Genomic DNA, 15,845 nt, shown 5'->3' with positions numbered 1-15,845 from the left:
AACACAACCCTCCTTATTCCTGTTATATTTAGATCTGTCACTTCTCCAATTCTGGGAAGCCATCCTCTTCAGTATATTTCATAAATGTAATACCACCTAACATCAGGATTGCCAAAGGGGGTTAATCAAATGGATCTTTTAAATTTAACACACTAATAAGTAGACAAAGTATTTGTTTAAATAGGCTCTACTAAAAATAAATTCCATTTGCTGTTGTGCCCACCATGTAAGAACTACAAAGAATACTAACTTGTTCCACTTCTTTTCTTTTGAGCTGATTTTTGGGGGTTGGAGGTATTGGGAATTTTATCTCTCAATTCATGAATTAGTCATGTTAATACAGGTACGTGAAGACACAAGAGAATATCTCTGACCAGATACCAACTTTCACACTGGTAATTAAAAAAAAAAAGAGTCATGAACATATAATTTTAAAGTTTACTTTAAAAATGTAAATATTTCCCAATATTTAACAGGTAAAGAAAATAGCATATTGGTTTATTTTATGTTGCTGTTATATTTTATTTTCCAAGTAATACTGATTAAAAATATTTACACACCTACTTTTAAGTCCACAGTTTAGCACTCTTATTTGTATGGCTTTAAAAGTTATAGCACAAGATCTTTACATTAAGGATGGGGGGGGAGATTCCATTCAAAACAAAGCCTGATAATTATATACATGTTTTCCTCTGTACTTTATTTTAAATACATTAATTTTAAATGATACTTATCTTTTTTTCATCTGGTGGTAAAATACTAGTGCAACTTTTCATCAAAATAAAGTTTACCACAGATGTAAATGAATTTTCCCAATTGAAAATGGCCCTTCAGCTGCCATTAAATGAAATTTCTCAACCTAACTTAAGTGAAAAAAAATTGGTGGCTGTCATTATAAGCAAAAATATAAAGTAATACAGCATTGTCTACATTGCTCCTTACAATACAAACCTTGAAAGAACCAGAGATGCTTTATAGTTTAGTTGGTTTTGAAAAGGCACATGGGTGTGGATTTTTTTTTTAAACATTCTAGAAGTTTTGCCACCACCACTCTTTCTATTACAGAGATGGTATCTGTGACTATTGGGGTAAACAAGAATGTTTGCTCAAACTAAAGAAAGCCAGAAGCCAAAATTCAACTGCACAGTAACAATGCACTTTTCTTCATGCAGCCTTGTGTTTCCTATATATTCAATTTTCTAACATGCATTAGAATACATGAGCTTGTATTCTAATGATTTTATGTTTGATTTTACAATATGGAAAAAATTTGAGGAAGGACATGACCTGGGAAAGAAAAAAGAGAGAACCTTTACCACAATGAAAATAGATACATTCGTACCCAACTATGTAATAAGAATATAATCCATTTAAGTTTCCCGAAATATACTCCTCAAAGCTCCCCTTCATTTATGGGAAAGATCCCTCCTCTGTGGCATTAAGTAGGGGGAGGAGAATCAGTTTGTTTTGATAAACAGTTCAGCACAACAGGAAATAAAGTTTAACTTTGGTCCACTTGTCTGTTAGCTTTAAGGACAGTCACACTGCCCGTAATCAGTTCAAAAACTCAACATGTAAATTTAAAAATATATTCATTTGTTATTTCATTCTAAAACGGGCGTAACTGTTCTGTCTTCATCCCCTGCCTCTTCAACTTGGGAATCCGCTGTTGGCTTGGTCTCTAAATCCTCAGCATTTTCCTGATCTTCCCCAGCAGCCTCAGCAGCCTCTGCTTGGCTAGGCTCTCTCTCCTCTTGGTTCATGATTTCTGGGGTCACCTGATCCAAGTCTGTGTCTAGAAGCTCAGTTTGTACTTCCATTGGCATCTGATTTACCCGTTCAACATGCAGCTCCTCCACATGTACCTCAGTACCTTCTTCAGTCTGAATTCGACCAACTTCTAGATAACTTACTTGGACTTGCTCTGGAAGTTCACTTATATGTGAATCGTGCACTTGGCTGTCCTGGAGCAGATCTGGATGAACTTGTTCCACAGTTACTTGTGCTGAATCCACCTGGACCTGAAGCAATGGCAACACATGCACCTTCCCAACTTGTTCTATAATAGTCATTGATGTCACAGGTTCAGTCTGCACACGTGTTTCTACTGAAAGAACTTCTTCGGTTACTAGACGCTCTGAAATATTGTGAGTATCACTGAGATGCCTCCTTAATTCATTTCCTTGCATGAACCACAAGTCACATAAAGTACAATGGTTGGGTTTATCTCCAGTGTGTATTACCAAGTGATCCTTGAACTGGTCCCAGCTGTTAAACACACTGTTACAGACCTGAAATAACCAAACATATGATGTAAATAATAATTATATTCAAACTGAAGGACATATAGATGCATTTATTCTCTGTAAGGATAATATTAAAAACTGTATTCTGAAAATGTTATGAACATAGTATTTGCAATATAATCTAGTCCAAGCTATTTCATAATTCCTTGGTTCATTTGGTCTTTTAGCTTATATAACTAACAGATAGATTTTGGGAAACATTTCAATATTGCCTTCATTATTTAAGCATCATATAAATTCTAGGAATAAAAAGTAACATTGTAATTTCTCCCATAATATGAACATTTCTAACCATTACATTATTTCAGATATTAATACATTAATCATGGAAGACAATTCAATTACAGCTAGTCTGCCTCCTTCAGTCCCCCCTCCGGCCCCCCACCCCACCCCCGCCGCCAAATTCTAAGCATTGCTCCATGGCAAAGATTAACTGTAGTTTCAGAGTATCCGTTATTTAGGACGTAATTTTTATTGACATTGGTATCTTCTAGGGTTAGGTAAAAACTATACCAATTCCCCTTACAAAATCAAGACAATAATGTTCTTTACTCTCATTTCTTTCGAAACCATCAGGCTTTGCTTAAGGCTCTATTACCCTTCATTTTTAATGACTGCACATGCACATTCCTTTGTTAAGGACTGACTGAATGTACCTGCACGTACCTGGCATTCATAAAGCTTCTTTCTTCCCTTTTTTGCCCCCACTCCAGTTTGGCATGCAGTGAGGTGACATTTAAGGGTGCTATTTCTAGCAAATCGTTCATGACAATTTGGACATTCAAAAGGTTTCTCACCTATTAGAAGAGAAAAAAATATATTGACAAGTTCAGAAAAACAGCAAGAGCAAATACTTTTTAAGAGATTACTTTTTTCTTTTAGGTTAATAGTACACATTCTTAAGAGGCAGAATCACAATTTATAATGCAGATATTTTCACCACATCTAAGACCTTTCTAGAAGTGGCCATAAAAATAAGATTTAGTGATTACTATAATTGTATCTATTCTCTGACAAAATTTAGATCCGAGTTCTGTTCTATGTTTTTTCGTTTCTTAAAAAATTGTGTATTTTCTCTTAGATAAAAAAAATCAATCATTATCTGTTTGGGGGAAATGCATCACTATCCCTTCCCACAAGCATTTTTTGCACACTTACTGTGTGCCGGACTATGTGCTAGGTAATGAAGATAAAAAGATAAACTGTCCTTTTTTTAAAAAAACTTCATTATCAAAGGATAGGGTATAAAGATGAAATATATGAAAATAAACAAATACAATGCACTGTAGAAGAGCACTAAGAATATGTACTGCGGCAGCACAAAGGAGGAGGGCAATTCTGCCTGGAATGAAATGAGAGAAGAAGAAGAAAGAAGGACGTTTATTCTGGGCAGAGACACAGGAGTGCTAAAACAGCATGGTGGATTAAGAGAAAGGAGGGAGGAATCAATCATGACTCCCAGATCTCTGGCTTAGAATACCAACCAGGGTAAAGAACACAGGACACAGGAGTCCAAGCAGGTTTGGGGTGAGGTGTGTAGGAAAGAGTATAAATTCAGTTTTGTGTCTATTGAGTTCAGAGCAGAGATTTCTGTAGACAGTTGTACAGACAATTCTGAAGCCAAATAGAGGGTGGACTGATGACAGATTAGGGGTTATTTTAAGTGAAAATAAAAACCTTCATTTTGTCCCTGGCTGTCTAATGGTTAGGATAAATAAAACAAAAAAACAACCCTTCATTCTGGAGAAAAATTCTCAGAGTATAATGTGTGATAACAGAATCAAGGGCAGAACCCAGTGAAAACCAAGTTAAAACAGCAGGTAGATGAGCTAGCAAAGGAAAGAGAAACAGAACAGCCAGAAGTAGAAAAAGAGAAAACTAAGGGAAATTACGGTAGTCAGTGGTGTGTGGTGGGGTCAGAAGCCAGACTGCTGTGAGAAGAGGGAGAGTGAGAGGCAAGTCAATGAAACAGGCAGTACAGAAATTCCCCCAGGAAGGCCTGGAAGTAAAGAGTAGAGGTGGTTAGAGGGGAACAAGTAAACAAGAGAGTTCTTTAAGCCAGGAGAGACATTTATTATTTAATTGCTGAGGGAAAGAGGCAGTAGAGAAAGAAGAGTGGGAATGATAGAAGGGACATGCTCTTAGAGGAGACATCAAGACATGGGATCCAGAATTGGCCTCGAAGAAAAGAAAAATCTCTTCCTCTATCTAGAATAAAAGAAAAGTGATAAATCAGACACCAAAGGGCCTAACATAAGGTCTGAGATACGAATTTTCTCTAGCAGTGCTCAGCAACCAGGGAGCAGGAGGAAATGACTGCAATGATTTCAGGAGGGAAGATTTTTTAGAGCAAGTAGAAATGTGCTTAGAGTATAAGACAAGGTGATTCAAGTCGTATAGAAAGAGGTCCAGATAAGACAGAAGTCAGAAATGGGGCAACATATTACATGGAATTTTTTCCCCCCGACAAAACAATTAGAGCTTGTTTTGTATAATTTTCATGTTATCAACAAATTAATTTGAGAAGAACTAATTACCTGGAATTAATGTGCTACAGAAACTCCTTTTCTACTCCAAAAATGTTGGGCAATATTGCTAAATAAAATGGTTAAGTTCTGTTGTTTTATCCTACAAACAAATTGGCACTACTGCTTTGAAGAGTAATTTGATAATGTTTGTCAAAATTTAAAATGTGTACATTCTTTGACCTTGCAATTCTGCTCTTAAAAATAAAATTACTTGAACATGTGAACAAAGATACATGCATAAGGATGCTTACTGCAGCATGGTTTGTAATAGCAAAAGCCTAGCAACAACCTAAATGTCTATTCATAGGAGTAATTATGGTATACCCATACACTGAAATACCATGCAGCTACAGAAAAAAAATTTAAATATTCATAAATGTTTCATATTTTTAAAAAGACTTCAAGATAAAATAATTGACACAATGCTGTGCTACCACATGCTTCTGTTTTTCAAAAGCACTCATGCACATGTATCTATGGCTACCTGGAAATGCAAGGAATATATCTGCAACAATAAATCAAAAAATGATAGCAACAGTTGCTTCTGAAGAGATCTACTTAAGTAGGAAAGAGTTGTTTTTCATGATATGCCACTTGAGCCTTTTCTACTTAGAAATACCAATATATTAATTCTATTTTAGATGTGTGGACAGTTTAGTTTTCAAAGTGCTTTCACCATTTTCTTATTTGTTATAACCTTGTAAATTAGGCATCATTATTCTTATTTACAGACAAGGAAAGATGCCCAAAGATTAAGTGACCAGTCAAATTCAAATGTTGGAACTGGAGTTGGAACTGAATTCTGATTTCTGGACCTACATTCTTTCTGATTCCACACCACCTCTCTTGGAAACTAGGGAAGCACCTATCTGAAAACATGCTTAAAGGTTAGCTCTAGGTTTTCTTTCACACTAGGTGTCCCACAGGTGTATGTCAATGTGTCTAGTATCTTCCCTCCCACCCAATTGCTTATCTTTCTATATTGTTCTAAGTTAAAAACCTCCAATCATGTAAGCCACCTAAATCAGAAAGCTGGGAGTCACCTTTCTCTTTTACCCCCACACCTCACTGATCACCAAATCCTATTGCTTCTGCCTACTTAATGTTACTCAAATCTCTAGCCCTTTTCCATTATCACTGCCTTTACCTGACCCCCCATTCTGGTATAGATGACGTCAACAGAGAACTCACTGAGTTGGCAGGTTTCACCCCACTGCAATCCATCCTGCCAGTCTTCTCTCTAGAAAATGAATCTGATCAGATCTCTTATTAAAACTCCTTCAAAATGACCCAGAGTCTTCAAAGATAAAATCCAAACTCATTTACAGCACTTATGAAAGTAACTACATAATCTCAGCTTCATTCTCTCATTATTCCCTCTCTCTCCCCCTTAATCCACTCGTAGATTCTCCATATGATGCCTAGGTGCGTGCTTCATGGTCAGCCCTTCCAACTCCTTCGGCTCCATCTCCTGGCATTCTTCTACCTGGACCCAACCCTTTGGTCACACTGCACTACTAGCAGTGCTCTGAACAATTCGCTTCCTCTCATTCCTTTATGCCTGTGTATGTTTGATTTCCTTTGCCTGGAATGCCCACTTGCAGGCTAATTCCTTTTCCTTTTGAGGGTCATCATAAGGTAAAACCCCTAGCAAGCCATCTGCTACAGTTTGAACATTTTTCCCCTTGAAAACTCATGTTTAAGCTTAATCCCCAATGTGGCAACACTGAGAGGTGGGGCCTTTAAAAGTGACTGGGTCATGAGGCCTCTGCTGCCTCGGGACTCCCCAGCAAGAAGGCTCTCACCAGATGTGGCCCCTTGACACTGGATTTCTCAGCCTCCATAAGAAATAAATTCCTTATAAATTACCTAGTTTCAGGTATTGTTATAAGCAACAGAGAACAGACTAAGGAATCATCCTGGTCTCTTCCATCATAAGCAAGCGGCCCAGGCAGGCATTCCCACAGCATTCTGCTTTTCTCTATCAGCACTGAGCATGTCACACTGTGATTGTGCCCGCTTCTCTCCCTCAACTGTGAGCTACTTGAAGGCAGGGACTCTTAAACTGCTTTATATTCATGGCCTACCAGGATAGCGTTATCATTATTATTTTCTAAATGAAAAGAAAATAAATCCAAAGCACAGAAAACAGCTAAAATTCTGCAAATCGTGCCACAGATTACAGAGCATGCTTTAAGAATACATTAGAAACCAAACCATTAAACCAATCAAAATATGAAACTGAGTAAGGTGTTATGTGTTTTGAAGGTAGGAAATGGGAGAGGTTTGTCTTCTATCTTCACATTTAGTTTGCTATAACGGAAAAACGATCCACCCTTGATTAACTTAAACATAATTTAAAATGGCTTATAGGGCGGGTGCAGTGGCTCACATCTGTAATCCTAGCACTTTGGCAGGCCAAAGTGAGAGGGCTGCTTACGGTTAGGAGTTCAAGACCAGCCTAAGCAAGAGTGAGATCTGTCTCTACAAAAACCAGAAAAATTAGGTGGGCATCGTGGCGTGCTACTGTAGTCCCAGCTACTTGGAAGGCTGAGGCAGGAAGATTGCTAAAGCCCAGGAGTTTGAGGTTACAGTGAGTTATGATTAAGCCATTGCATTCTATCCTGGGTGACAAAGCATGACCCTGTCTCAAAAACAAACAAAACTGCTTACAGGCATGTCTCATTTTATTGTGCTTAGCTTTACTGCACTTTTGTTTTTAACAAATTGAAGGTTTGTGACAACCCTGAGTCAAGCAAGTCTATCAGTGCCATTTTTCCAACAATATGTGCTCACTTCATGTCTGTGTCCCCATAATTCTTATAATATTTCAAACTATTTAATTATTGTTATATCTGTTATGATGATCTGTGATCAGTGATCTTTGATGTTACTCCTGCAATTGTTTTGGGGCCCTATGAACCACATCCATAAAGACAGTGAACCTAACCAATAAATGCTATGTGTGCTCTGACTGCTCTACTGACCAGCCACTCCCCCCTTCTCTTTCCTTCTCCAACCTCCTCATTCCCTAAGACACCATGATATTGAAATTAGGCCAATTAGTAACTCTACCTGGCTTCTAAGTGTTCAAGTGAAAGGAAAAATCGCACATCTCTCACTTTAAATCAAAAGTTAGAAATGATTAATTAAGCCTATGAGAAAGGCATGTTGAATGCCAAGACAGACTGAAAGCTAGGCCTGTTGAGCCAGTTAGCCAAGTTGTGAATGCAAAGAAAAAGTTCTCAAATTAAAGGTGCTATTCCCACTAACGCACAAATGATAAGAAAGCAAAACAGCCTTATTGCTGACATGGAGAAAGTGCTAGTGGTATGCAGAGATCAAACCAACCACAACATTCCCTCAAGCCAGAGCCTAATCCAGAGTAAGGCCCTAACTCTCTTCAATTCTATGAAGGTTGAGAGAGGTGAGGAAGCTGCAGAAAGAAAGTATAAAGACAGCTGAGGTTGGTTCATGAGGTTCAAGGAAAGAAGCTGTCTCCAGAATATAAAAGTACAAGGTGAAGCAGCAAGTGCTGATGTAGAAGCTGCAGCAAGTTATCCACATGATCTAGCTAAGATGACTGCTCAAGTTGGCTAAACAACTGATTTTCAATGTAGACAAAACACACTCTATTGGAAGAAGATGCCATCTAGGACTTTTAACTAAAGAGAAGTCAATGACTGGCTTCAAAGCTTCAAAGGACAGGCTGATTCCTCTTGTTAGGGGCTAATGCAGCTGGTAACTTTAAGTTGAAGCCAATACTCATTTACCATTCTGAAAATCCTAGGGTCGTTAAGAATTATGCTAAATGTACGCTGCCTGTATTCTAGAAATGGAACAACAAAGCCTAGATGACAAGCACATCTATTTACAGTATGGTTTACTCAATATTTTAAGCCCATGCTGATATCTACCACTCAGATTCTTTTCAAAATATTACTGGCTCAGTAATATTATTACTGCTCAGTAAATATTACAATGTACCTAAGTCACCCAAGAGCTCTGATGGAGATTTACAAAAATATTAATATTGTTTTTGTGCCTGCTAATACAATATCCATTCCACAGCCATTCAAGAAGTAATTGTGACATTCAATCTTATTTAAGAAATGTATTTTGTAGGGTTATAGCTGCCACAGATAGTGATTCCTTTGATGATCTGGGCAAAGTAAATTGAAAGCCTTCTGGAAAGGATTCACCATTCAAGATACCATTAGTAACATTTGTGACTCATAGGAGATGGTCAAAATTTCAACCTTAACAGGAATCTGGAAGAAGTTGATTCCAACCCTCAAGGATGACTTTGAGAAGTTCAAGACTTCAGACTTCAGTGGAGGCAGTAACTGCAGATATAGTAGAAATAGTCAGAGATCTATAATTAGAAGCTGAGCCTGAACAAATGACTGAATTGCTGCATCTCCTGACAAAACTTGAACAGATGAGAAGTTGCTTGTTATGGATGAGCAAAGAAAGTAGTTTCCCGAGATGGACTCTACTCCTAGTGAAGATGCTGCAAACATTGTTGAAATGACAACAAAGAATTTAGAATATATTACATAAACTACATTGATAAAGTAGCAACAGAGTTTGAGAGGACTGACTTTAATTTTAAAAGAAGCTCTGTAAGTAAAATGCTATCACAGCATCACATATAACAGTGAAATCTTTCGTGAAAGGAAGAGTCAACTAATGCTGCAAACTTCACTGCTGTCTTATTTTAAGAAACTGCCACAGCCACCCAAAAATTTCTACTATCTTCAGAAACCACCACCCTGATCAGTCAGCAGCCACCAACGTCAGGGTAAGACCCTCGACCAGCAAAAAGATTAGGACTTGCTGAAGGATCAGATGATCATTAGCATTTTTAGCAATAATATACTTTTAAATTAAGGTATGTACTTTTTTTTTAGACATGTTATTGCACACTAAAGAGACCACAGTGTAGCATAAACATAACTTTTATATACATTGGGAAACCAAAAAATTTGTGACTGGTTTTATTGCAGTATTAGCTTTACTGCAGTGATCTGAAACAGATCTGCAATATTTCCAAGGTATGCCTGTACTTACGCTCTTACTGAATTCACTAAGTCATTGATCACATCTACAATTATCTTGCCACTAATTACTAGTACAGTAATTGATTTAAGTTAAAAGACCATGAAAGTTCAGTTTGCTTTATGTGCTAAACTGTTCCTCCAATGGGCATATGGTTCTATAATTTATGACAACTACTTAATTAAGTTCCTTAATCTCACATCATTTTGATGGGAAGGACAAAGATGTACAACACAGTGTACTTTAATCCTACATTCTGTTGTCCAATCCAAAATAAAAAGCACAGGACCTGAAAAGCACATTTTAAAATTTCCAAAGTGGTCTGTGTTGTCCTATTTTCAAATGGGTAAGAGTTACTAGGTAATGTCTTGGATAAGAGAGACAACTGCTGCTACTTTCACATTCCTAGGAAATAATATAAAAGCTACTGATAATCTGTTGGAGTACTGGAAATCACTATCAAAGTTTGGTAGTTACCCATGAATGTTTATTTACTGTGCTGCTGGGATAGCAATCCTTTTGCAAAATTAATCTAGTTCCCAAAAAAACATTCACCGAAAGACCATTAAAATAAATGAATATTCATTTTTAAGAACCAAAATTATAACTATAGGCAGTTTCCAAATATAAAACAGGTACAGTCATCCCTTGGTATTCATGGGGCACTGGTTCTAGGACCCCCTGAGTATACTAAAATCCACACACTCAAAGCTGGCCCTGCAAAACTGCACGCACACAAAGTCGACCCTCTGTATACACAGGTTTCACATCCTGAGAATAATTGTATTTTGTTCTGTGTTTGGTTGAAAAAAAAAATCCATGTGTAAGTGGATCCATGCAGTTCAAACCTGTGTTATTCAAGGGTCAAGTGTATATACACGTTTGAAATCAGAAAGCATTTTCCCAGAAGATTTCATAAATGTGCATTAGTTACCCAAACTAGTACCTTAAAGCCTTTGAAATCCATACTGAGCCTTAAGCACAAGATTCCCTACTGTTTATATTTATTCAGTCCCAGAATATTGACAGCAAAAGTCTGGATAGTGAGGGATAACATTATCTGAATCTATCTGGTTCCTCAATTTTAAGTAGTATATAGCAAATGACTCTGGACAAGTGAGGAATCTATTAAAAAAAAAATTCACCAGAAAGTCTCCAAACTCCAGCATCAAAAAGAAAGATTCTGAACATGGCAGGATATCTATGTTGTATTTACTATATTAACAGTCTAAACAGCCTTTACCACCACATGTAACAAGGACTTGGGAACAAGTGCCCAGAAGCCTGACACTTAGCACACTATAGTAACTGCTCTGTCTATACCCTTGTTACAGTGGATTTAGGGACTACCCAAGATTCAAGTCATTGGTGGTAGCTCCTGGCTCCAGTGCAGGAGACATAGCAAAGAATGCTCAGAGAGCAGAAGCAAAGTCAGGGACACTCTGACATGGATAAAACCAGGCATAGGGGATGCAGAATTATGAGGGCCAGAGGCCTTTAGGTAGACTTCCTGGGACAGCTTCCTTATGCCCAGATGGCTCCCAGGAGAAATATAAAGATGTTACCCTCCTCAGCTTCCTGGCTGTCCACCAGTTCTGACACGCTTGCTGTTAAAGAGGTAGAAAGAAATGGACATACATTGCCTACCTATCTACTGAGCCAAAGCAGATAACTGTGTGTAAAAAAAGTATACACATGTCAGAAATTGTTTATAAATGTACTTAATCTATGCAATGTGTTAACATGAGAAATGTAAAAATAGGAACAGTAAAGTCTCACTTTCACTACAATTAGGATTTAATAATTTATGATCTTTAGTAAATAAATCACAAATTGTTCTATGTATTTCTTGGAAAAATATAAAAATTGGTAAGGCACAAGAATGACAATTACTTTCAAAGCTGACACTGATTTGCATTGGAAGCATTAATATTTCAACAAACTAATACCACAAAATGCGCATTTAGCCTTAGAAAATACAGAAGATGCCTTCTCAGGTACTATTCAAAACAAAGATTTAGATATTTAGACTTGAAGTGAATGTGGAAAAAATATGCTTTTAACATAAAGTATTTGTGAATTACCTGTATGTTTTCGAAGATGCTCTTTAAAATGTCCAAAATGGTCAAACTGTTTCTCACAGTACTGACATATGTGAATTTTTTTCCCAGTTCTTTGCTTCTTACTGACTCCACCTTCTTCAAGGTGGTAACAATTTAGGTGCTGTTTCCATGCGCTCTCCCGAAGATACCTTTTATTGCATATTTCACACTTGAAACTCTCAGTGGAGTGTGATTTCATGTGTTCCTTAAAATGGTAAAACAATTTAAATGAACGGTTACATTTCTCACAATGGAACAAGTCCTTCACATGTGACAGCTGAAGTTCCACAATTTCAATACCTTCTACCTGTTTGCTTGTGGGGTCAGCTGCACAGCCATCTTCTTCTTTAATCTGCCCTTTTCTGTCACCTTGACGGTACTTGCTGGTAATATCTGCCAACAGTGCTAGAGCGGAATCATCAGAGGAACCTGTGCTCTGTATGTACTTAATGGACTGCTTGGCAGTAGCCACTTCCTCTAACGTTTCAATGCCTTCATCTTCCACTTCGATTGTGCCTTCGGCAATCTCTACCTCAATTTCAACAGGTTCTGATTCTGCAGATGGCAACGACTCAGTTATCACATTTGAAGTTTCTGCAATCTTCCTTTTTTTGGCCTCACTTTTTCCTGTGGTATTTTCCTCTAATGGAGCTGAGTTTTCTTTGTTCCTGAAATACATAATGTATGGATTTAAAAAAATCTGTAAGATCATAATCCTAGCAGGCTTTTTTGAAGAAACTGATGATAAAATTTATATAAACAGGCAGAAACAAGATTAGAGGTCTTATACTACCTGATTTCAAGACTTACTATAAAGCCACAATAATTAAGACAATCATATTGGTGAAAGCACGGACATGAAGATTAATGGAACAAAGTCCAGAAATAGACCTATACTTATGCAATCAACTGATTTTTTACTTAATTTTTTCTAGAGACAGGGTCTCACTCTGTCACCCAGACTGGAACACAGTGGTGTGATCATAGCTCATTGCAGCCTCAAACTCCAGGTCATCCTCCTGCCTCGGCCTCCTGAGTAGCTGGGACAATACGCAAGTATCACCACAGCCAGCTAATTTTGTATTTTTTTGTAGAGACAGGGTCTCACTATGTTGCCCAGGCTGGTTTTGAACTCCTGACCTCAAGCAATCCTCCCGCCTTGGCTTTCCAAAGTGCTGGGATTACAGGCATGAGTCACTGCACTAGGACTTAAGTGATTTTTGAAAAAAGAGTTCCCAAGTAATTCAATGAAGAAAAGATAATCTTTTAACAGTGGTGCTAGAACAACTGATACTTGTATGGAAAAAATAAGCCTCAACCCTTACGTTACATCATACACAAAAAATTAACTCAAAATGAAGCATGGATGTAAATGTAAGAACTAAAAAAAATTAAATTTCTAGAAAAAGGAGATCTTAGTGACACTGGTTAAAAATTTCTTAAGTAGCATACAAAAAGCAGAAACCATAACAGCAAAAAGTAATAAAACTGACTTCATCAAAATAAAAAACTTCTGCCTTTTGAAATACAGTTAATAAAAAAGCAAGCCACACCCAGGAGAAAATATCTGCAGACATGTATCTGTCAAAGGTCTTATATTCAAAATAAAGGAAGAAGTCTCACAATTAAATAAATAAAAGACGACAACTATTAGGAGTCAGTTTTCCATGAGTCTCTTGAGTTTCTGCACATCTTGTAAACCGAAAATTTTTATTTCAGACTTTTCAAGGATGTTTGCAGTATAGTATAGTAGAGGGTAGATTTGTTTAGATCAGGCTTATTTACTGTCCAATATAACAAAGATAACATCTCTCTATGGGGCAAAGGTAGGCAGGTTTGCTTGTAGCCCATTATGAAAGATTTGGGTTTCTGAAGCTGGAGAAACTTCAGCTATGATATATATCAATCATATATACAGCAGTCACTTGGGCCACTCTCTGTCAGCCCCATGGGACTTGAAAGGAAGGGAAAACTGGCACAAATATAAAATTTGTATTGCTTGTTATGGAGAGAGTAATAAAGCCCTTTCCTTCTGACTCAGAAGTCTTATATATTCCACCACCACCCATGCCTCTGTAGCAGGATAACTTTGTTGGCTTGCAAGTAGAGTAAAACTCAGATCCTTCATAGTTTTTGCCAATTTTTGGCACTGAGAATAGGATGCTGAAAAAAGATAAGGCTGTCTGGAAGAGAAAGGATAAGGCATCACTGAGCAATTAACAGGATTTCAGGGAAGTCCCACTGGAACGGGTGGTGGATCTGTTTAACAAATTGTATGGTCAATGGGGCAATAAATGGTCCATTACTTTCTTGTCTATTGTTATGGGTTTTATTGTGCCTCAAGAAAAAATATGCTGAAGTCTTGGCCCCTAGTATCTGTGAATGTGACCTTATTTGAAAACAAGTCTTTGCAGACACAATTGACTTAAGATAAGGTCATTAAGGTGGGCTTTAATGCAATACAACTGATATTTCTATGAGGAGGAAATTCACAGATAGGAGAAAGCCATATAAAGACAGAGGGAAGATGGCAATGTGAAGATGGAGGTAGAGATTGGAATTCTGCTACCATAAGGCAAGGGACGCCTGGACCTGCCAGAAGCTACAAGTGGCAAGAATAATCCGCCCCCCCTAGAGTCTATGGAATGATCATGGGCCTAAAAACATTTTGATTTCAGACTTCTAGCCCCCAAAATTGAGAGACAATACATTTCTGTCATTTTAAGCCACTCAGTTGGTGGCACTTTGTTATGTATGGTAGCCTTAGGAAACAAAAACATCTATCATTGGAGAAAAACTGGGAAGGTAGTTACAGGATGAGTACTGGGGTAGCAAGCTCATGGACAGCTACTAGAAAGTGCCCTGGGTACTGTGAACTCTGCTGTGGGGGAGGGGAGATGTCCCTGCTAATCTGATAGGTAGCCATAAATCTGCCCCATGGTGACAACTATGCTAAGATTCACTGGGGATGGGAAGGGGCCGGAGAATAGAAGGTTCCACACCTTTACAGACAAGTTACAATGACATACACCTACATTGGGTGTGAAAGAAGAGAAATTTGCAATTGCTATGGACAAAAACCAGGTGAGTCATTAGAACTTTGGGCCTGCACCATGGAGCAGACTATAATCCTAGCACTTTGGGAGGCCAAGGTGGGAGGATTGCTTGAGGCCAGGAGCTCCAGACCAGCCTGGGCAACAGACCCTGTCTCTACAAACAAACAAAAAAATAAACCGGGTGTGGTGGTGCATTCCTGTAGGCCTGTAGTCATACTACCTGAGAGGCTGAGGTGGGAAGGATCTCTTAAGCCCAGGAGTTCAGGGTTACAGTGAGCTATAATCACACCACTGTACTCCAAGCTGGGCAACGGAGCAAGACCCTATCTTTCTAACAACAACAAAAGAACTTTGGCTGGTCCACATGGGAGATGAAGGGGCAACATAATGCTTGTCAAGGAAGAATGGCAACACCTGTGCCACCTTAGGGCCTAGTCCCTCCTGCAGTCTATCATGCCCACCCTTGATCCATTTAGAGATGACAGTAAAAGGTCTCAAGAATTTTTTGCAGTGGGTCCTGGCTGCTATAAGAGTGCTTTGGCTCTCTTCGGGAGATGTCCTTGGGACAAACTCCTATGGGAAATCACAGGTGAGGCACTGACTAGTAAGAGTCTTCTTGTCTAATTGGGTTTACAATGCTGATGAAGATAAGTCACTGGGGAATGAGAAAAGAACCCAAAGTAATATAAATTCTTGTGGTAAGCCTGCTGAAAAGCCCCCTGACCCTTATGTTAAAACCAGGCAAAAGCATGACAATACCCAGAATTAAGTAAGTATCCAGAATTAAGGTGT

At 38.1% G+C, this 15,845-nt stretch overlaps 1 protein-coding gene across 5 annotated transcripts in view; it reads right to left on the bottom strand.

Annotated features, from left to right (window-relative positions):
• Window positions 1-512: 512 nt before the first annotated feature.
• The window catches only part of ZNF131 (zinc finger protein 131), a 35,834-nt gene continuing 20,501 nt past the window's right edge, over window positions 513-15,845 (bottom strand). For 3 of the 5 annotated variants that reach the window (XM_045565911.1, XM_045565910.1, XM_045565909.1), the window contains 3 exons: window positions 11,980-12,665; window positions 2,973-3,103; window positions 513-2,291 (listed from right to left, as the gene is read on the bottom strand). In XM_045565911.1, the coding sequence (XP_045421867.1) occupies window positions 1,605-2,291; window positions 2,973-3,103; window positions 11,980-12,665 (1,504 nt within the window). In that variant the 3' untranslated portion in view covers window positions 513-1,604. Of the gene's footprint in view, window positions 2,292-2,972; window positions 3,104-11,979; window positions 12,666-15,845 lie in introns of those variants that run through there. The other 2 variants (XM_045565912.1, XM_045565913.1) reach the window with 2 other exon arrangements.

This window comes from Lemur catta, chromosome 12 (assembly GCF_020740605.2).
Source record: "Lemur catta isolate mLemCat1 chromosome 12, mLemCat1.pri, whole genome shotgun sequence".
NCBI lineage: Eukaryota > Metazoa > Chordata > Mammalia > Primates > Lemuridae > Lemur > Lemur catta.
This window is presented reverse-complemented; position numbering and strand designations above follow the sequence as displayed.